This window comes from Saccopteryx leptura, chromosome 5 (assembly GCF_036850995.1).
Source record: "Saccopteryx leptura isolate mSacLep1 chromosome 5, mSacLep1_pri_phased_curated, whole genome shotgun sequence".
Lineage (NCBI taxonomy): Eukaryota > Metazoa > Chordata > Mammalia > Chiroptera > Emballonuridae > Saccopteryx > Saccopteryx leptura.
In genome coordinates, this window is record NC_089507.1 from 89330661 (window position 1) to 89354816 (window position 24156).

Below are 24156 nucleotides of genomic sequence, written 5' to 3' on the forward strand. Positions count from 1 at the left end.
AAAGAACTAGAATAAACAAACAAATCTAAGATGAAAAAATAAGAAAAGTTGTTTCTTCTGGGAGATGGAAATGGAATGAAGGGCAAAGATTTACTGTGAAGGGGCATGAGGGAAATTTCCAGGATGATGGTTGTGATCTTAGTTTGATGTGTATTTGGGTTATAAGGTGTATACGTTTATTAAAATTTATCAAATGAGGCCCTGGCCGGTTGCCTCAGTGGTAGAGCGTCGGCCTGGCATGCGGAAGTCCCGGGTTCGATTCCCGGCCAGGGCACACAGGAGAGGCGCCCATCTGCTTCTCCACCCCTCCCCCTCTCCTTCCTCTCTGTCTCTCTCTTCCCCTCCCGCAGCCGAGGCTCCATTGGAGCAAAGATGGCCCGGGTGCTGGGGATGGCTCCTTGGCCTCTGCCCCAGGCGCTAGAATGGCTCTGGTCACAACAGAGCGACGCCCTGGAGGGCCAGAGCATCGCCCCCTGGTGGGCAGAGCGTTGCCCTGGTGGGCGTGCTGGGTGGATCCCGGTCGGGCGCATGCAGGAGTCTGACTGTCTCTCCCCGTTTCCAGCTTCAGAAAAATACAAAAAAAAAAAAAAAGAAAATTTCAAATGATACACAAGTTTTAGTTCTTCACTGAATGTAAGTTTTACCTACAAAGACAACATAAACACATACTGAATTCTAGTTAATGATATACAGGATGGAAGATTCAGGAATGATATATCTGCAACTTACTTTGAAATACATCAAAATAACAAAATCAGTTAATGAACAAATAGTGCAATGAGTAGACACGTGGTAAAACCAAAGTTGGCAAAATATTAATTGTAGAATATTGGTATGTTGTACAATTCTTTTAACTTTGTTTTTTGTTTTAAATTTTTTACAGTTGAATGCTAACCAAGAAAAAATTAAGGTGATTTAAAGACATTTTCATATAGCCAAAATCTGTGAGAATTTGTCAGCATCAGACTTGCACTAAAAGAAATTTAAGCGAAGTGTTTCAGGCTGAAGCAAAATGATCCCAAATGGAAGTCTGGATCAAAACAAAGTAACAAAGAGCTCAGGAAATGGTAAATACATGGTTAAATGCAAAACAATTATCTTCATTTCTCAAGTAGTTAAAAGAAATTAAAGTTGTTTAAAGAAAAAACAATAACAATGCTTGATCAGATTTATAATATATGTAAGCATAAATATAAATTGTAAAATGTATAAACAATACCCAAAGGATAAAAAAGGGAAATAGAAGTATATCATTATGATTTCTACATTATATGCTAATTGGCATAATATCAATTTATGAAAGACTGTAGTAAATTAAGGATCTATATTGTAATCCCTACCACAAACATTGGAAAAATAAAGAACAAAATATATATAGCTAAAAACAAAGACAAAGAAAGTAAAACAATAAAAATATACTGAGTCTCTTGTAGCATGACTCCAATCGCTTACTAATTGTATTTCTTTCACGTGTTGACACTTTGAAGTTGATCAACTCAGTAGTTTCTGCTTTTCAAACACTTCCCGACAGGAATTTGTACTGATTAATTTCTTTCCTATTCCATCCCTCTTTTGTCTTTATGAGTATAGACAATAACATGGAATAAAATTCAAAGTGTTCCTTTGAAGTCAGTGCAAATTCTAAGAAAAAATCTCCCACCTTAATTTACTAAAATGTTTTCACTTACTGAAGGAATTAATTGTTTAATAGGAGGCAAACAATGAGGAAATTAAAAAACTGCTGTGGTATTTGACCACTGAGGCTGTACACAGTGGATGTTTTCTTTTTCTCTTAAATAGAAAGTTTTCATAGGTAAAATTAACTTCTGACACAGATGACTCCTATCATTCTCAGATCATTCTGCTAAAAATACTCAGTTTTTCAGAAGTATATAATTTCTCATCTCAGTAGTAAAATTATAAAGTGCTGACATTTCACCTTTTCTTTCCAGTGTATTAAAATTAGTGAATAATTCTTAAAAGTTAAAAACCTATTCCTTTTCTTTCCTTTTCACAACGATCCCATTCACTTTTATATCAGATAAAGGATAGCAATTTATTTTCCTCCACCAATAACTTCTTATATCAGATAATTGCAATTTGGTTACCCATTGGACAAATTACTTTCCTTACTTAGATCATAGTGTTTTACAACTTTTCAATTACTTGAAATGTTTAGAAATTCAGAGATTTCACTTAAGAATCCAGATTCTGAGTTCTATTGAAAATGTGAAAGGATGGTAGCATCAGGATACACTCTTACATGGCAACAGGGGCTAGAGCTTAGTACTAGCTGCCCCTTTCCGTGTTATTTGCTTTCCAGTTTAATCCAGTTTCAGCTTATTATAATCCACTCACTTAAATTACCTGACTGGACTCAAATAAGTTTGTAATTTCTAATGCATATATTCCCTTTCCCAAATCCAGTCTCCTCTTCTTCCTCATTCCAGTCCCTCCCCTTCTGTAAATATAGTACTTCTAATACTTTGCTAGAATTACAAGTGAGGATGTATTTGGATTAAAAAAAAAAAGTGTCTCTCATGAAAATTAGCAGGTAGGTCAGCCTTCTATATCAACATATTTACAAGTTCTCTGACCACCTTTTTCGAACATAAACACTGAAATAATTCCCTCTCCCAAAATAACATCTGCATCATACTTCCACCAAACTAATTTGGGAAATAAAATTATGGTACATAATTTGAAAGGAGGACAATAGGAAAATAGAATTTAAACTGCATGAATAAACTAAAAACATATTTAGCTCACTTAATAGTTAACTGACAACACATTCTCCATATACAAAGACTTATGCTAACTTCTTTAGACACAGAAAAATGAAAAATTATGTTATACATGTTAAAAAAAGTATAGTTAATCAGGGAAGGTAAACCATACCTTGCTTAATCTTATAATTGCAGGCAAACAATTATAAACTAGAAGGGAAAAGTTACCTGGCAACTAAAGAGACAATTTAATAAAGGAATATGGAGAAGGGAAATATAATTTTTGCTTTGGTTCAGTAGTATGGTATAGAAGGACACAGACAGCGGTAAGTGAATTACTTGAAGAAGTGCTATGCGTTGTGCTAAAGAATGAAATACACTATAAGGCAATAAGAGCACAGTCTTCATGGCGTATTTCAATTCTCTGTACTCAAGCTTCTCAACAATATATGGGTAGCAATAAAAACTACTTGTACATTTTAGACACAATTTGGAAATTAGACTGAAATCATAACTTATGCTTATATAATGTGTTTTACACACACAAAATGAAGACCAACCAAATATTTTTGAGCAGGGAATAGGCTGATTTTAAAAATATTAATATACTAACAGAAAGTAGGATTGATGGGAAAATGGAAAGACTAAAAGCAGAAAGACCAGTTAGGAAAAAGTTGGCAGATTGTAGAGGACAGCAGAGATGCAAGAAATATCACAAGGCTGTAGTAATGACACTTGACAACAAATAGGATAGGGTACAGGAAAGGGAGAAAGCAAAAGATAGCTGCAAGATTCCAAGCCTGAGCAAAGGACATCTTTTGGAATTATTTTCTGTCTTTCAACAAAACAAGTAAAATAGGAAGAAAAATATACTTCAATTTTATAAGTCTCTACATTACATGACTGCACTGAAATAATTTCAGGTGCACTTTGAAATGATGGTCCTTGAAAGCAGAAACTGTGTAAGTGCCTCAACTTGCACCATCAGGTTATATCCTAAATTAAGAATACTACTGTCTATTTCTGATGATTAGGAAATGTGGCTCATTATCCAACTCTGGACTGCATTCTACAATGTGTCTGAAATTCTTTGGAATATCGAATTCAATGAGTAGGCATACTCTTAATAGAGAAAATAAAACTTACTCATCCGAGTTAAGTCAGATCATGTTTTCCACCAAGCTAGTGAACAGCTGCAGACATAGCCTGCTTCCCATCAAAGTTTCCACGTATAACCTCTGCGTTGCTGAGAGTTCTCTGGTAAATTTTCAAAACCATACCCCCCAAAACATATGACAAACTATTTACATTTTATTAAAGAAACATACCTGCACTACTCACCCCATCTTCACTTGCAAATTTAAAGACAATGCAGAAACTTCCCTGTATGTGCCAAATTTCTGCTGAATATCTGTCTATAAACTACGCTTGCTGGCACTTTTATAGCTTAAACAAAAGTACATGCTCTGAATAACACTAACATGAAAGAAAAATACTTTCAAAATAGCACCTAGGCTTAAAAAGCAAACCATTTCCTCATGCTTGCTTTAATAGGAGTAGTGAAGAGGTATCTCTTTTTGAACATTCTCCGGATAATCTTTCAGAAAAGAGTTGAGATTTGAACTTCTCCACTTTTCAGTATCTTGAATCTGGCTTTAGGGTAACTATTAAGCAGATTCACAGGTATCACATACAAGATAACTTCAAATAAATCTAAACACTTAACTTTTTTTCTTGAAAACTGGCTATAGGAGTTTAATTCCATGCCTCTTGGTTTCCAACAAATAATTTTGATCACTTAACTAAAACTGAAGAGAAATATTGGCAAATTTGAACTCTGGCACAAGTAACATTTAAAAAACAACAACAACCAACCTTGAAAGGAAACAGCATTCTCCAAAAATTAATTCTTCATATTCAAGTTTAAATAGACTCTTTAAGAAAAGTGATGAGTTTCCTTTTTCAAACCAGGTTATCAAACTGTCTACACAAATAACAATGCTTTATAAAAGCCTGACTTAATAATAGCCTCAGGTCATACAAAATAAATTTTTTTTTGATAACATGAATTCTCAAAAGGGTTTATGGCCATTTAAATTATAAAAAGAGAAGAGAATGTTTGATTTTCCAGTAGGATCTGAAACCTCAAGATAATCTTCTTAAGTTATAATATATTTATAACACAAATTACTACTATTGTGTTTTAAGGCATTATTATCTAGTACAGTAAAATTAAATTTGTTGTGAAAAAAGTTAGTGAGAAAAAAAAGAGAGAAAAGAGTGAATAAATTGACCCCAGACTCTTCTATAAGTTTCTAGGTTTCATGCCTCTACTCAATATCCAACCAATTGTATAAAACATTTAAAATTTTCTTCAAAATATAAATCCAGTAAGGTATACACCTTGAAAAATGTTTAAGTTTAGACAATCAAATGTAAATAACTACCAGACAATTAGCAGCTTACAGTTTTGCGACAGATGGACAAGTAAAAATGATTGTAACCCCATCTAAATATCTTTCCTGTTTACTTTTCATCAGCCTTTTTTACAGGTGTAGGGTGCTTACTTTTAACAGTAGGGAAAGAACTGATTTGTAAGCCATAGAATATCTTTTCACTTTCCATAAATAGGTTATAGAAGTAATTAAAATTGCAGCACATCAACTCTGCACATGAAACCTGCTCTGTTACTGAAACTAATGTAATCCAAATATGTAGAAAGTCAAATAGTTTTCCACAAAGCTAATTTAGATGGGTGGATCAGATAACAACTTGGAACTGACCCTGACAGATACATTTCTACTCAAAGACAGTAAGTGCTGAATGCTGCATTCCACAATGAAAAATAAAAACACTGACTTTTAGTCTATAACCAGAATAATGAAAAAGACAGTACTTTACTTACAAAAAGTTACACATATATATTACTTAAAAATATACATTATATATAGCACAAAGACACATAAAAGTCACTATATCTTCTATTTTAAATAAATGAAAAATACTATGTGAAAATGTAAACGGCATAAAAAAGATTAATTTTGCATTTAATCCTTTCACGTTCCTTTACTTACTCAAAGAATATGCTTCTACCTATAACATTTTATCCTCATGAAGTCATATACAAAGGTAGTGAAGACAGGTGGCTTCTTTTTTTGTGTGTGTGACAGAGACAGAGAGGGACAGAAAGGGATGGACAGACAGGAAGGAAGAGAGATGAGAAGTATCAAGTCCTTGTTGTGGCACCTTAGTTGTTCATTGATTGCTTTCTCACATGTACCCTGACCGGGGGGGGGGGGGGGGCTACAATAGACCAAGTGACCCATTGCTCAAGCCAGTGACCTTGGGCTCAAGCTGGTGAACCTTGCTTAAACCAGATGAGCCCGCGCTCAAGCCAGCAACCTCAGGGTTTCGAACCTGGTTCCTCTGTGTCCCAGTCCAACGCTCTATCCACTGTACTACTGCTTGGTCAGGCCAGGTGGCTTCTTTATATGTACTTTTACACTATTGAAACTATTGATGTTCACTGCTATGAGAGTTATCATCTCTAAAAAAGGATGATGAGCACAGAAAAATAAAACTTCATAAGCTTATTGGCAAAGCAGTATCAACTGTATCCTTACAATTGAAAGAAAAAAATAAAATGATAGATTTGAGGTAAAATGATGAAACTAGAAATCTGTCTTCTGAGTAACCAGCTTCTCTTTTCTGCCTCAGTTCCAAAGGAGTCATTGAATGCTTTGCAACGGCTGAGAAAACAAGACCATGGGAAACATCAATTCTCACATAGAGTATTTCTGATAGCAGCATCGCTATGTCTGTGAAGACACTATTCCCCTCTAGTGCTTCTGGATATTCACTTAATGCTCTACCCTCTCTCTTCATAGACTAAAGTACTTCCTTTCTTCTGCCCCAAATACTCTATATGAATACTGAATACTTTCAAGAACATATTTCTTATCCACCATACTGAGAGGCTAGCCAAGAGGCCGTGGAAAGGTCCAGGGCAGGGAGGAACTAAAGCCTCCTATCAACAATTGGCACCAAATGAGTGAGCTATTTTAAAAACAGGTCATCTGGCTCTAGACAAGCTTTCAGATGACTATAGTCCTAGCTGATTTACTACAACCTCATGAGCTCATGAGGTTCTAAGCTAGAATAACGCAGTTAAAAGCCATTTCTGAATTCCTGGCCCAGAGAAATTATGAAATGATAAATAATTGTTGTTTTAAGCCACTAAATGTTGTGGTAGTTTATGCTATTTCTTCATATAGAAACAAAGAAATATAAAGAAGTATGCCACTAAATCAAGTATCTTCATTAACAACATATACATACTATTGTTGCTATATGAGGGATTCAAAACTCAAGTCAAACAATAATTCAACAGGTTCTTTTTTTTTAAAAAAAAAAGAAGGTATAATTTACATAGGTGAAACATACATATGTCAAGGGTATATTTCAGTGAGTTTTGACAGGTTTTGAAATAACATGTATCATTTATTATTCTGATCAAGAAGTAAAAAATTTACATTACCCCATACAGGTCCCTCAAGGCTGTTTTGAATCAGTTCTTCTATTACCTTTTACGAAACCAGAGTCAAGCACTGTTTTTATATCTACCACCATGGATGAGTGTTGATCTTTCTTGAATGTCACATAAATAGAAGAATATCTGGCCTCTTTTGCTTAGCACAATGGTTTTAAGGTTCATCATGTTGCACATATCAGTGTTGTTGATTTATATAACCTGATTTGTTCACCCATTCTCCCATGACAGAAATTTAGTTTGTACCAGTTTGGGGCTACTATGAATAATGTATCTTGGACTATTCCTGTACAAATATTTTGGTGGACACATATTTTTCCTTTCTCTCAAATAAATACCAAGGCATGACAGGAACTAGAGTGAAGCAAATGAAGTACCCAGGGCCCAAAATCTGAGCAGGTCTTCCCTCCAGCAGTATTATTGTTGGATCATAAAATAAATGTTTCTATAGCAATTTCAACTTTTAAATCACAGCACTGTAATTTTATACATAGATCTGTCACTCATTCTTTTGTCAGGAAATCTGTTATTTAAAGGGCAATAGTTATTTGATATGTATCTTGATGTAAAAAAACAAAAATACAGACTTGTAAATTAAATGTAATGCCTATTAAATAAAATATGAAGTTGAGAATAACTTCCTTTAGAGTGATCCTTATAACAAGTAAAAATCTTCTCACCTTACAGATAAGGAAAATGACTAAGAGAACTATCCAAGGCTGCCTAGCTAGTTAGTGGCTTCTTCATCATATACTGTATTATAAAGCTTTATTCTAATTTAACACAGGCTGAATTAAAACAAATCTTTCTTCCATAAAGATGCAGTTACAATTGGTCTTCAGTTATAATATCAAAAGTTTTCACAGCTTCAGTAGACTATAAAGTATCAATTTAAACTGGTGAGCAAAGAGTAATATGTTCCTAAAAAATAAAACCAAAGATTTGTTGCCTGAACAGGTGGTGGCACAGTAGTAGATAGAGTGTCCACCTGGAACACTGAGGACCCAGGTTCCAAGCCCCAAGCTCACCAGCTTGAGTGCGGGCTCACCAGCTTAAGTATGGGATTATAGACATGACCCCAACATTACTGGCTTGAGCCCTAGGTCACTGGCTTGAACCCAAGGTCACTGGCTTGAGCAAGAGGGTCACTGGCTCAGCTGGAGTCCCCTGGTCAAGGTACATATGAGAAGCAATCAATGAACAACTTAAGTTCCACAAATACAAGTTGATGCTTCTCATCTCTCTCCCTTTCTGTCTGTTTCTCTCTCACTAAAATAATAATAATAATAATAATAATAATATAAAATAAAAAATCTGTGATATGCAAAAATTAGAATGATAAAAACATATTTATTAAGTAAGCTTAAGCTGTTTCTAAATATAAAGAAAAGTCGCTTTTAATAGCTATAGTCAGACTAGACTTTTCTAAATAAGCAAGTAAGGCAATGATACACTTGATATCTGCATCTTTCATTCCAGAGACTGCTTAAAATCAAATTATTTAAAGTAGTAATTTATTTGCTTTGCTTCTATTAAATTACTACCATTTAGTAAAATACACAGTTTTTCCCTTTAAAAAGATTTATTTTTATCTAGAATATAGCAGTAATTAAAATGTATTAACCAACAAGAATATTTCTTTAAATTAGAATAGGTATTTATAATTCTGTAAAAGTTCCTGAACAGCACTTTTCATGAGTTTGGTACTACTTTATTTATTCATTAAAAAAATAGTTTTGACAATTTTAACATATTTTCAGAAAATCTGTGAAAAAGTTCATTTAATAGAATATTTATCAAAAAATTTAGACCAGATGTTCTTATTGCCAAGACTTCCTAAAAGCAAATTTACTGAGTCACTGAAATAACTGAATTTAATCTGTATCATTAGATTCACCTAATCCATGATATTATTTTTCTATACTTTCCAACAGGGCCTTTACACAGTTCATTGTGTCCCTAGGAATACAGGGGGTCCTCAGGTTATGACATAATTCCATTCCTACAGATGATGTAACCCAAATCGAAACACACCTTAGCCTAACACAAATGGAATACGTGCACTTTTAACAGTCCAAAATGGTGTAGGTAAGCGTAGTGAGGGATGCCAACTCCCTTACTCATATGCCGCGTTACTGTATATTCTTCTGCCATGCACCAAACTAGTTCACCCACGTAGTCTGTAATAATGATGCTAAAGGCATAAGCCAGAGCACTCACATCTCAATTTTCTAAAGTTTTTATGAGAGTGAGCGTCGTAAATTCGAAATGTCATATGTTGAGACTGTCATAACCCAAGGACCCCCTGAACCAGTATTCTGTATAAGTTACCAAGTACCCCTTTCAGGAAAATACTCTTGATCTCAGCTAGAGAACTGCTTAGTACTAAAAAGATTTCAAATTGTCATATATATGCTTCATAGGAATTTTTTTGTCAAGTACTTTAGAATGCCTACTTCACAAAAGCTGAACATTGGATAATGTAAAAAATAAATTTATATGAGGTCTGTGAATCAAATTTCCCAAGATGAAAATTTGCACCTGGCTTTTATTATTAAACAAATAACAGAAGAAACTAAAACTATGCAGTTTTTAGTTAAAATGCCTTTTAGTTTGCCAACTTTTGCTTTGCATTTAATTTTCCTGATATTACACAGTACCTCACAGGTGTCCTTTCTCGGAGTAAGTCTTCTAGACTCCGCTCACAGTGTTCAGCCACGACCACCAGTCTCTCTGAATAAAACAAAACAAATCCACTTTATATTAATATGATACAATGTTTTAATGACAAAATAATATACCCCACTACAGAAATTAACATAAAGTACAAGTAGTATTTTAAAAGTTTTTCAAACTCTATATTAACATAATTACTAAATGTATAGAATAACAGAATTGATAGATAATAAAACAATACATCAAATAACAATTTCTCTTCATCTTGTGTTTTTCTCCAGAGTTCCTCCCATATACGTCAGGAAAAATAGAAAGGCTCATCTTTGGGAAAAAAGGGATCCTTCTTCTGACACAGGGTATGAGAGGGAAAAGCTTGGACAAAGGTATAAAACAACTTTCTGAAGGGAAAGAGAAATTGGAAGCTAAGGACATCATATTATTATAGCCTGGGTCCATCACAGGGTCTGTAAAATTAAGTTCAGAAATTAAAGAAAAATAGAAATGTTCTGAACCATGATTATGGAGAAAGAACAGAAAATTGACTAGGGTTGTTTGCAACATCCTGGGGCTAAGATTAAGTTATAACAAAAAATTTGGTGGGCACAATCAATTCTATGAAGTAATTTTCATTTTCCAACAGATTTATGAATAAGATAGCAAAATTCGGAGGGTCAGTGTATACCAGGGGTAGACAACCTTTTTATACCTACCACCCACTTTTATCTCTGTTACTAGTAAAATTTTCTAATTGCCCACCAGTTCCACAGTAATGGTGATTTATAAAGTAGGGAAGTAACTTTACTTTATAAAATTTATAAAGCACAGTTACAGCAAGTTAAAGCATATAATAATTACTTACCAAGTACTTTATGTAGGATTTTCGCTAAGTTTGGCAGAATAAATCTTTATAAAACAACTTACTATAGTTAAATCTATCTTTTTATTTATACTTTGGTTGCTCTGCTACCGCCCACCATGAAAGCTGGAACGCCCACTAGTGGGCGGTAGGGACCAGGTTGACTACCACTGGTGTATACCTTATTTCCCTCATCAGTAACCCCAGTGACTAATACATTGTCTGACACAGTGTGTGTGTGTGTGTGTGTGTGTGTGTGTGTGTGTGTGTGTGTGTGTGTGTGGTAGAAGAGCAAGAAAAAATACAACTGAGATTACAAGTGGGTGCGGATTTAATAAGGTTATTTCAGAAGAGATCAAAGGTTGAAAAGAAATTGGGATTCTGTGACTATCCATGCAAAGTGGGTTCTAGATTAGATAAGAAAGGTTAACACAAAATAAAGATGGCAGACAAGATAAAGAAGTGCAATGAGAATAGGAATAATGAAAATAAAAACTAGCAATGGTAGAAAAATGAGATTGCAGAAGATGAAAAAGAATTTCAGAGTAGGAGATCCAGTGAAAGGAGTAACTCAGTAACAACTAGTTCAAGGTATGGTCTTACATGGGTGAGTAGATATGAGGGACAATAGTATACATGCAGGAATCGTGTCAGGTATGAGGGCAGGGCAGTGTGTGGGTCACATCTCGGAAGTTGAAACTGTCAGAGGTGCTTGCATTATACAGAATGATCTGAAACACTAAAATTAACAATGCTCTAACCAAAAGCTACTACTTTCAGATGAAAGACTCCAAGTGATTTAAATAGGAAGAACTTAAAGAGAATTAAATTTGAAAGAACACTAAATGAGAAAAAGAGAAAAGGAAAGAAAATAATGAAATAAAAGGCTTAGTTCTTCAATAAAGAAAAGAGCATATAAAGTTGAATTCCCAGCAATTTAGTAAAGCTATGAAATTCTAGAAGGAAAAATGTAGTACGTAATACTATCAGAAGAGCAATGTGGGAAGCTTGCATCTAACATTTTGTAAGTAACATTTTGTAAGCTTGTATCTAACATTTCGCCTTATAAGCCATCTGGCTATTCCTCATTCTATAATACTTTGTAGACTGGGATCTCTTCTACCCAATTTAAATGTTCTCACTTCCTCTACCTTTGATTCTGGGTCTCCGTATTGTTTGTTTGTTTTTTTGAAATTAAATTTAATGGTGTGACTGATCAACAAGAGTACACAGGTGTCAAGTGAACATCTCTAGAGCATTTGAACTGTTCATTGCATTGCATGCCCATCACACAAAGTCAAATCATTTTCTGTCACCGTATATTTGTCCCTCGTTATTCCCCTCCATACTACCCTCTCCCCTAGTTAACCATTTCACTTTTATCTAGGTCCTTTAGACTCAGTTTTATATCCCACCTATGTGTGAAATCATACTGTTCTTAGCTTTTTCTGATTTATTTATTTCACTCAATGTTCTCAAGGTCTATCCATGTTGTTGTAAATGGCAATAGATCATCATTTTTATGCTGAATAGTAGTATTTCACTGTATACATGTTATATTATGTTTTTTATTATCAAGGCTAACCAACTCTCAAATTTTATCTTAAGCTCAGAACTCTCTTCTGAACTCCAGGTCTGTATGGAAAATTTCTCACTTTAATATAAAAATCACCTCTATAGAACCCTAACTGAACATACAGTTGGCTCCTTAAGTCTGTTTCCTTTAGTCTATTTCAGTAAATGGTACCACCACTCTGGTACTTGTTCCAGCTAGAGACTTAGTAGCAATCTCCCTTTCTCAACTTCAAACAAAATGTTCTGGTATTTCTATCTCCCAAATGTTTTCAGAATCTGTACAATTTGCTCCATCTGCTACAGTCTTGGTCCAAGCCAGCATCATCCCCATTTCTTCCATTGATTTGAGACAGAGGGTAGAGAGGAGAGAAGAGGGGTGGGGAAGAAAGAGAGAGAGAGAGAGAGAGAGAGAGGAAGGGAGGGAGGAAGAGAAGAAGGGAGAGAGGAAGAGGAGAAAGAAAGAAAGGGGAAGGAGAGAGAGAAGCATCAACTTACTGTTCCACTTACTTGTTCCATTTAATTTTATACTCATTGATTGCTTCTCGTAGGATCCAATCCACAACCTTAATGCTAGGGGATGATGCTCTACCCACTGAGCAACCCAGCCAGGGCCACCAGTATCATCTCTTATTAGAGTACTACAAATCTCTTAGCAGATCTTCTCACATTAATTTTTATTTCCTCCCAATATATTTTCATATTAATGTCCAAGTGATAATATAATAATTTATAAATCTGAATATGTAACTTCCTCTCTATTTTTTGTTATTTTATCTCTTGCTCACCAACTTTTATAAACACTGGCCTTCATCTCCCCTTCCAGCCTTAAGCTACTAGCATATGGGATTCCCATTGCTTAAAATGATCTTCCCTATTTCCTTCTCCCAATAAATTCCTATCATGAAACATAGTGGTTAAGAGCACAGGCTATTCTGTCTGGGTTCAAATACTGGTTTAATACTCATTTATTCTATTACATTGGGGAAGTTTGCTAATCTCTCTATGTCACAGTTTCCTCCTCTGTAAACGAGAAAAACAATAGCACCAACCTCACAAAGTTTCTGTGAAGCTAAAATAATATATAATAAGATCCTAGAACAGCATCTGGCACATAGCCATCACTAAGTGTTAGCTATTATTATTATTTATTCATCAGTTAAATGTGACTTTCTCAAGGAATATTTTTCTGGTCCCTAAATTACTTTGCTCCTCTTATAAGATGTATTATATACTGTGCTTTTGTTTTGCAGGACTCATTTCAACTCTAAAGATTTGTGTTTATTTTTATTTAATGTTTTTGTTCTACATTATATAGTGATGGCAGGAACAATGTTGATCTTTTCCAAAATGCATCACCAGTGTCTAGAATAGTACCTCAAAAATATAAACACCTAATATATAAATATTTGCTAAATAAGTTTACTTGAGCCAAGACATCATGTGACCATTAGAAATGAGTCTCATATGAAGACAATCATTATCTATATAGGAATACAACTGTGTAGAAAAGTATATGCTTATGTTATAAACTAGGTATAATACCTCAATAGCACTAATTTTAATATAAAACATCAAAATTCATTAAAATGTGCACACTCAATAATTTTAATTTGGATATTCTTCATATCTATGGGAGATTCCAAAGTGTTTGGTATTAGCCTAAAATTTGTCAGGCTTACAATACTTGAGAATAAAAGTCTGTCAGGCTTCTTCTGGAAACACTTTCAAAATATCATAACCCAGAGTTTGCTAGCTTGATGATCCTATGGAATTTTGAAGCATTATCTTAATGTAGTAGAGCCACAATCCTTGGTAGAATATCAAAGTTTCTCCCAGAGGAAATGAAGTGTATACCAAAACAATGGTTCCAATACAAACCAGCTTTTTCAATAAATCTGTAGAGCGTTTTCATCCTGAAACTCTGGATCACTGTTTTAAAATAACTTCTGTTTGTTATAAAAATAATATAGCTTCACAGAATAAAATATGACAAAAATGTTTAGGAAATACAGTATGCCAAATATAAGCCAGCAATGTAGTGGCATCAGTTATAAAGAAATAAATGTGACACAAAGATGAACTCTAAAGAGTAGAAAATATAAGTACTGTGAAATAATCTGTCTTCTAACAAATATCTGATAAATGCCAACTATTGTACATATAGTCAGAATTTTGTTTGAAATCAATGATAAGAAATTGAAGAGAGTACAATATTAACCAAGAACGGTAACAAAGAAGTTGAATAAGGAGAGCACAGAAAAAAAAGATTAAGTAATTTTTTTAATGAAAAGATAATTTGTGAATATGTTAAGGTAGATTGAAAAATTATTAGAATAGTTACTGCCTTATTCTTTTGTTATTCACAGGAAAAGACTAGCTCATCACCTTTTAACATAACATTTAAATAAATACTTACACAGTAAAACTGACAAAAAATTCTGTACTTAAGAAACAGTACAGTTACTAGGTTACTGTGATGATCAGTTTATGAGTTAGGATGGCTAAGCTATAGCCTTCAATTATTCAAATTTAGGTGTTACTGTAAAGGTATGTTAGAAGAGATTAAAATCTATAATAAGTTTATTTTAAGTAAGGAAGATTCTCTGAGATAATCAGGGTAATCTTATTCAGAGCAGAAGAGAAATTTCTCTGAAGAAGAAATTTCAGCCGTGGACTGTGGCTCAGCTCTTGCCCATTGTTCAGTGTCCTCCTGCATGCCAGGCCTATGGATTTCAGACTTGCCTACCTGGCCTCTACAATCATATAAGCCAATTCTTAACCATTAATATGTTCATATGTATCCTCCTGGTTCTGTTTCTCTGAAGGAACTCTGAATGGATATAGACACTTATGTTAAAATTACATGCAATTCGAGATACAGAATAAATTATCTTATAGGTCCCTGACAATTCTTATTCTTTACCTAAATTTCAAATCTATTAGTTAAAATGTTTGTTCTTGATTTCACTAGCAATAACCAAGAGATTTCTGGGTAACGAATATCAAATAAAATGGAATGAATTACAATTTAAAACTTTCACTCTGCTTCTAAACACTGCTTATTTCAATTTCAGAAGAAAATGATTAAAATTTGTTAAGTATTTTCATGCTATATTTGTCTTTGTAAAAGATATTTTCTTCAACTTTACTTTTATAAACCAAGATCTCAAATTCTAATAAAATATCTATTATTCTTTAGATTAAATATTTTATCCGGCTGAGTTAGCAAGAAACATCATCTTGAATCAGTTTTGAATGATTGATAGAAAACAGTGAAAGCCTGATTTCTAAGCTAATCCAACATGTGAAAATGTAATGTTACTCTAAAACATACCATATGCCACATATAACTCCAAACATCACGGGGTAAGTGGGGGGCAGGGGAGTAACAATGACAAGATAAGGGGAAAAAGAAACCAAAACCAAAATTCTTTGAGAAGACCAGTAAGTGGAGTCCAAGCCCAAATTATGTATTGTTATATCATTGAGAAATGTATTTGTTAAGTAGACTGTTGAGTAGAAACTTTTCAAATTTTTCAAATTAAATGTAACTGAAATGACTGGGATGCCTTGAAACAAACAGACCCTTACATAAACATATATTCTAATTCACTTATTTACTCCTTATGCATACAACTTTTCAAGAGAATGAGCACAGCCAATATAAACAAGGTTATCAAATTCCCTGATATTTTGACAACTAATGATATTTTCATTCCAGGCAACCAAACTCAAACTGCATGAATTTTATAAATATCCGTGACATATGTTACCCCAGAAGAGAGGGCACCTGAGATCCAGGAGCAGAGCCTGAGGGGGAAGCAAAATAACTAGCAATATGGTTACATTTTTTTTTAAACAACAACAAACTTTCCAAATGTTCCTGAAAAAGTTACTTAATTGTTCTATGACTCAATTTTTTAATCTGTAAAATGAGAATAATTATAGTTCCTACCTCATGGTTATGTTATGAGGATTAAATTAAAATTTCTAAAGCACTTAGAATTCTGCCTAATACATAATAAGCGCTCCGTAAATATTAGTCATTAATAATATTTATTACAGAAACCATTTTCTACTCAGTCTATAAAACGTTCAGAGCAAATACTGTTAAGACATAGCCCAAACTATTGAAAGTCTCATTTAATCCATTTTTAAGCAAAACAATAAAGAAAATGTAGTTTACATTTTTGAGAGCCTTTAATATTAGATTGAAACACCTAAAAATGGCATTTTTATAGGAAAAAAGTTCAATATTAGCAAGTATATAAGATAAACTTTTACAAATTATTTTGTTAGAAAAATTAATACATTTGACTGACATACATCTAAAAATGGAACCACAGTATTCAATTAAGTTTCCAAAAATAATTTTTAAACAATTAAAACACTGCCACCATAAGCATCTTTAGGCGTTTTATAGATTGAACATTTGTATCCCCTCCAAAACCACAGGTTGACACTTAATCCCCAATAGATGCTGTTTGGGGGTGGAGCTTTTGGGAGGTTATTATGTCATGAGTGCAGAGCCTTCATGAATTGGTTTAGTACTTTTATAAAAGAGGCCTAAGTGTACTCCTCTGTGTAAGGTTATAGTGAGATGATGGCTATCAATGAAAAAGGGGGCCTCACTAGACATGAGATCTGCTGGTGCCCTGATTTCAAACTTCTCAGCCTCTAGAACTATGAGAAATAAATGTTTGTTGTTCATAAGCTACTCAGTTTATGGTATTTTGTTATAGTAGCATGAATGATATGGAAGAACATAATTATACCACTAACAAGGCCATAAACATCTTCATAAAAATTGACTTTTTACCCAATAGGTTGAACTTTTCTATTTTATTTCATTAAATGGAGTCATATACAAAAATACTGCAGCTCCAAAACAAACAAACAAACAAACAATAAAACAAACAAAAAAGTTAATGACTACCTTTGCAGAGAGACATAGTCCAAATTATATTTCAATCATAAAGTCCATTCCAATAGACAATTCTAAAGTTCTTAACATTAGAACTTTTACTTCCTTTTCACAGAGGTGATGAAATATGCTTAAGGATAAGGGGCTGCCCTGAAAGAACATTAAATATCCTGATTCTCAGATCTGAGAAAATAAATCCTTTAAATGTAGTCAGGAAAATTCAAATGGCTAGAGTTCTGGCTGGAGTGAAGAGTAGGGGCATGAATGGTCACACATGCTGATTTCTTCACATAGTCACTGTATAATTATAACTTAACCAAGGTAACAGAATACAGAACACAAAATGCAGAAAACAGTAACAACTCACCATGCTTTCCCCTAGAAATATCCACATACTGGCACAGTCTGGGATGGGTGATGGTCTTAAGGATTTGAAAGCGCCCTAAGATTTTGATGGAATTTGGTGTGAGAGGAAGCCCATTGCTTCCACAAACATCGTGTGGTAGAGCCGAGGCGAAGAATGTAAAGGCACCCATTTCAGTATCCTTCAAAGGGAACATCCTGGAATCCTAGATTTTCCAAGATAATCTGGAAAAGGAGACAATTTTTTTTTTTTTTGGCAGATCAACCAAACAGTAAGCTAGTATGTTCTTACCTTAAACATGATTAACAATAAACATATAACTTGGAGGAAATGCCAATATATAACTTAGGAATGCCAATAAATAACTTGGGAGGAAATAATAATCCAAATAATCCTAATACTTGAAAGTAAAAAATATCAAGTTTAAAAATCCCAAGATAATATCAAAAAGGAAAAACTACCCAATCATAAATTTATATTGCAGCTCTAAATCAAAATCAAAGATTTTCAAAGGCAAATAAAGAAAAAGCAAAGGATAGAACATTTCCTCTTTAATGATGCTTGATAGTTTGAAGAGTTTAGGGAAGTTCGTTATTGCATATTCATTTTAATGAGGCTCTTCTCTTTACCTAAAGCTTGAATAATCCATAGACTATCAAAAATTTTTCCGTTTCACAGATGAGGGAATTCAAAAAAGAGGAAATAAAGCTACCAACTCCATACTTTAAATAATCAGGGGCTCTTTTAATAGTAAATTTTTTTCAAGGTAATAGAAGGCACTATAATGTTATTTAGATGACTAATTAATTTTTGTTTTTATACTAGCTGTTTTACATGTAATCTGTTTTAATTACTTCAAGAAACCTGACAAATGTTATTGCCTCCAGATTAAAGATAGATATTCCAAGCTTAGATCCTGAGAGGTCTTGTCAGCATGGACTCCAAAACAAATGATGCCCTAGAGCCGTCTAATAGAGCAGCCAGGAGATTAAGAAACTTGCTCCAAAATCAGTATGACTCAGATTAAGGCAACTGCAACAAAAAAAGGTCCAGAACAACAACAAAAATCCCTCTCCTCAGATATGTCACTAAAAGGACATTCCATTGGTCAAGCACTACAATCCTTCCTTCTCAGTTTTCACAATAAAAATCTAGAATTCTAAATTAAGGTAATAGACTACTTTTCATGTTGGCCCAGGAACTTATCAAAAAAATTTAAATGCTTTCAAATGTAAAAATTCATAAAAAGGAAGAGAACAGAAAAGGGCCATGAGCTGATGAAAGGTTTCAAAAAACTGAAGTACTTTGCATACGGAAGAGTATTGACACGAGAAACAGAAAGATGGAAGTTACCACCTATAATACAGTCAAGAAGTTTGCCCGGCCTCTTAAGATTCAGAAGCTTCAGGTTCAGAGAACGCAGAAACAATAGTGTATAGCAGACAGAGGAGAGTTTGAAATGAAACAAATAATTTGAAAGGCTGAAGAAAAGAAGACAATTTTTTCAAAACTCCACAACTAGGCAGCTATTTATCATCCAAGCAAAAATGGTAAAGTTCTTCCTTACAGAAATTAGGTAAGTTGTGTGAAAAATCAATAAATTGGTGCTATGAATCCTGGTGACAAAAGCAAACTCCTCTTGGTTCTGGAATTTGTAGGACCCCAGTTAAGATCTGCTGTCTACTCAGCCAGCCTGAAACAGAGTATGCTCATCAATAAGCCTATCCATTTGTGCAAAGCTCCTAGTCAGTCTTCCTTAACTCTTAAATAATGAACTGTCCAGAAACATCAGATAGTTGAGGAAAGACTGTGGCACAAAAAGCAAAGAATAAAATAAACAAACAAACAAAAATATCTGCCCTGGAGGCAACCAAAATAACTTATGAAAAAATAAAATCCAAAAGCCAACCCTCATATATTTAGAAAGATTTGAGAAGATATTACTTCCAGTATATAAGACATGGAAAAACATATTTTATAAAATAGTAAAAAGGAATTACCAATATATATGAGAAAATAAATATCTTCATTAATACTCAAGGAATTGCTCATTAAAACCACATGAGAATCTATATGCCAGATAGTAACAATTAAATCTGCTAATACACAATATTAGGAGGCTATGTTGAAACAATGTAAAATGATATAACCCCTATGGACAACAGTTTGACACTGTTTTCCTATTCCATTCCTCCAGAAACTCAGAGGCACATACACAAGGGGATACATACAAGATGAGGATGGTATTGTTTCTATTATCCCAAAGCTGGAAACAACTTAAGTATTCTAAGACAGGAGAAAGGTTAAATAAATTTGTGGTATATTCATTAGATGGAAAGCATACAGGATGAAAATAAGCAAACTACAGAAATATTTTAATGGCATAGATGAATCTTACAAATAATGTAGAGTAGGGGGAAAAAGTCACACAAAACTTATAGCAATATAATTATAAAATTCAAAATAAGAAAGGCAAAATAATAAATAACTCAGGAATACCTACCTTAAGGTAAGAATATATTCAAGAAATAAAGGAAAAAACTTACTTGAGAACAGGGTTAGCACCGTATAAAAAGCTGGGGTGAGATTAGGGAAGAACCCATAAAAAGCTTCAAAAAGCTTGAGTAATATACTGGTTCTTATTAGGTGGGTTAGTGGAAATTCATATTGTTCTTACATTTCATGATTTATATATATATATATCTACCTATATAGATGTGTGTGACCTACATACCACATTTCTAAAATTTTAAGTTATTTTTAAATTTTAAAATGAAGAAAAGTTTTTAAATACAATAGATTGTTTCTTAATGAAGGACAAAATTCAATAGGGAAAGGACAGCGTTTTTAACAAATGGTGCTAGAATAACTAAGTGAAATAAGCCAGTCAGAAAAAACAAATACCACGTCATCTTACTTATACTGTATGTGGAATCTAATGAACAAAATAAACTGATGAACAAAATAGAAATAGACTGACAACTGTCAAAGGAGGTGGGGGGTAAGGCAACTAGATAAAGGGAAAGGGATTAGCCAAACAGCATATATACAGAACACATAGACACAGACAACAGTGTGGTGATAGCCAGGGGTGAAGTGGGGGTGGGCAAAGAGGGGAAAAACGGGGATGAAGAGAGACTATGCCTGGGGTAGAAGGTATGCAATGCAGTGTGCAGATGATGTTTTATTGTTGTACAATTGAAATTTGTATGGTTTGGCAAACCAATGTCATCCTGATAAATTAAATTAATAAAAGAAAGAAAAGGTATACATATGGAAAAAAAACTAATCTCAATGCCTACTTTATATCACAAAAATTTGAGATGAATTATAAACCTAAATGCAAAAGCTAAAACTATAAGTCTTCTATAAAAAAACATTGAGAATATCTTCACAACCTTAGGATTGGTGAAGTATTAATAGGCACAATAAAAAAAAAGCACTAATCATAAAAGATGAACTTGATAAAGTGGACTTTATCAAAATTACATACATCTACACATCAAAAGGGTAAAATCAAAAGGGATCCTTGAGAAAATGAAACTTCAAGCCAAAGATAAAGGGAAATGTTATATAAGACATTTTATTATATAGTCATATTTATATGCCTATATAATAGACTTGTATCAGGAATATATAAAGAATGCATACAACTTAATAATAAGTCAATAACTAGGTAAAAGTCTGAAACATATACTTTCACAAAGGAGAGCATACACATAAACAATAAGCACAGAAAAAACGTTCTCAGTAGCATTAATCAGAGAAATGCAAAGTAAAACCACAACATACCATTGCACTGCTACCAGAATGGCTAAAATTTGAATCACTGGAAATACAAGTGTTGAGGAAAATGTGAAACTGAAGCTGATATGCTGCTGGTGACAGTGTAAAATGACATAAGAACCTTGAAAATTGTTTAAAAAACTGTTCTAAAGTTTATGACTCATTAATCCCACTCCTGCTAATATATATATATATTCAAAAAAAACACTTCTTTGAGAATATTTATAGTTTTACTCATAATGGCCAAAAACTGGAAGCAATGCAAGTGTCACACAAGTGAATGGATAAACAGGTTGTGGCATATTCATACAATAAAATTCTATTCAACAAAAAAGGAACAAACGTTAAAATATGGATGAATCTCAAAAACACTGATGAAAACAGTAGACACAAATTACTTATTGAATTTTGGACAGGGAAGTGGGAAAGAGAGGGAGAGATAGGAGAGAGGTGGGAAGGATCTACTCATAAAAGCTGCTTCCTGTATGTGCCTTGACAGGGCAAGCCCAGGGATTTGAACGCACAACCTCAGCATTCCAGGTTGACGCTTTATCCACAGTGCCACTACAGGTCAGGCTATGAACTCTTATACATTTAATATAGTTCCAGAACTTCAGTTCTAAACTACAGTGATAAATATGAGAACATAGTGCCTTGAGCCAGGAGGATGGGCTTGGACAGGAAAACAAAAGAACTTTTTTTTTTTTTATGTATTTTTCAGAAGCTGGAAACGGGGAGAGACAGTCAGACAGACTTCCGCATGCGCCCGACCAGGATCCACCCGGCACGCCCACCAGGGGCGACGCTCTGCCCACCAGGGGGCGATGCTCTGCCCCTCCGGGGTGCCGCTCTGCCGAGACCAGAGCCACTCTAGCGCCTGGGGCAGAGGCCAAGGAGCCATCCCCAGCGCCCGGGCCATCTTTGCTCCAATGGAGCCTTGGCTGCGGGAGGCCAAGAGAGAGACAGAGAGAAAGGAGGGGGGGGGGAGAAGCAAATGGGCGCTTCTCCTATGTGCCCTGGCCAGGAATCGAACCCGGGTCCCCCGCACGCCAGGCCGACGTTCTACCGCTGAGCCAACCGGCCAGGGCCCAAAAGAACTTTTTTTAAAGTAATGCAAATGTTTTACATTTTGATTGGTGTGGTACTTGTCACAAGGATGTTCATATATATAAATGCATTGATCTGGTTACTTAAAATGAGTACATATTTTAATATACATAAATTTCATCTGATAAAAATAAATTAAAGAAAATTAAGAGAATATAAGAAAGGAATTAAAAGTTGCATGTTTGATGTGATTACTAAATTAGATAAAAGTGTTGGAAAATAAAGTTGAGACAACTGTGTAGAACATGGAGCAAAAAGGCAAATAGATAAAAGCACACGAGAAGACAACAGACATAATGAATCAAGTCAAGAATCCAACAATCACTTTAATGAGTTTCAAAAAAAGAAGAGAAAAACAAAAGAGAAAAAATTATAAAAAAAATAGGTGGGCCTGGCCGGTTGGGTCAGTGGTAGAGCATCCACACAGCATGTGGAAGTCCTGGGTTCAATTCTCGGTTAGGGCATGCAGGAGAAGCACCCATCTGCTTCTCCATACTTTTCCCCCTCTCCTTTCTCTCTGTCTCTCTCTTCCCTTGCCACAGCCAAGGGTCCATTGGAGCAAAGTTGGCCCGGGTGCTGAGGGTGGCTCCATGCCTTTCGCCTCAGGCACTAGAATGGCTGTGGTTGCAACGGAGGAATGCCCCAGATGGGCAGAGCATCACCCCCTTTTGGGCATGCCGGGTGGATCCCGGTCGAGTGCTGTGGGAGTCTGTCCCTCTGTCTCCCCACTTCTCACTTCAGAAAAATACAAAAAAAAAAAAAACTCCCCATAGATCAAAGTAAACATACCTTCAAATTAAAAAGTCCTATAATTTCCGCCCTGGCCGGTTGGCTCAGCAGTAGAGCGTCGGCCTGGCGTGCGGGGGACCCGGGTTCGATTCCTGGCCAGGGCACATAGGAGAAGCGTCCATTTGCTTCTCCACCCCCCCTCCTTCCTCTCTGTCTCTCTCTTCCCCTCCCGCAGCCAAGGCTCCATTGGAGCAAAGATGGCCTGGGCGCTGGGGATGGCTCCTTGGCCTCTGCCCCAGGCGCTAGAGTGGCTCTGGTCGCAGCAGAGCGACACCCTGGAGGGGCAGAGCATCGCCCCCTGGTGGGCAGAGCGTCGCCCCTGGTGGGCGTGCCGGGTGGATCCTGGTCGGGCGCATGCGGGAGTCTGTCTGACTGTCTCTCCCAGTTTCCAGCTTCAGAAAAATACAAAAAAAAAAAAAAAAAAAAAGTCCTATAATTTCAAGGAGGATAAATGAAAAAGACTCACACTGAGACATTTTTTCTAGTACCTTTGCATGAGCTCATTGCAAGGAGAATCACACCAAGACATAACATAATAAATTTTCAAAGCAGCAAACATAACTAATTAGTTTAATAATTTCTGAGAACAAACAAATAGTTCTGGCACCAACAAATTAAGATCAGACTGGAATTCTCATTTTCTCATGAGAAACAATGGAAGTTAAAAGATAGTGAAGGCTTAAAAATTTGTTTTATACCCAGCAAAACTATTAATCATAACAGCAACATAAGTTACAGCTACACAAACATTAATAAAACTACCATCCAAATTCATTTTATAAATAAGTTGTTTTTAGGATTTAT

At 34.8% G+C, this 24156-nt stretch overlaps 1 protein-coding gene across 2 annotated transcripts in view; it reads right to left on the reverse strand.

The window, feature by feature from the left end:
• Window positions 1-24156, reverse strand: part of TBCK (TBC1 domain containing kinase) — a 227695-nt gene that overhangs the window by 201102 nt on the left and 2437 nt on the right. For both annotated transcript variants that reach the window (XM_066385886.1, XM_066385885.1), the window contains exons 2-3: window positions 17674-17894; window positions 9936-10008 (exon numbers count right to left, since the gene is read on the reverse strand). In XM_066385886.1, the coding sequence (XP_066241983.1) occupies window positions 9936-10008; window positions 17674-17866 (266 nt within the window). In that variant the 5' untranslated portion in view covers window positions 17867-17894. The remainder of the gene's footprint in view (window positions 1-9935; window positions 10009-17673; window positions 17895-24156) is intronic.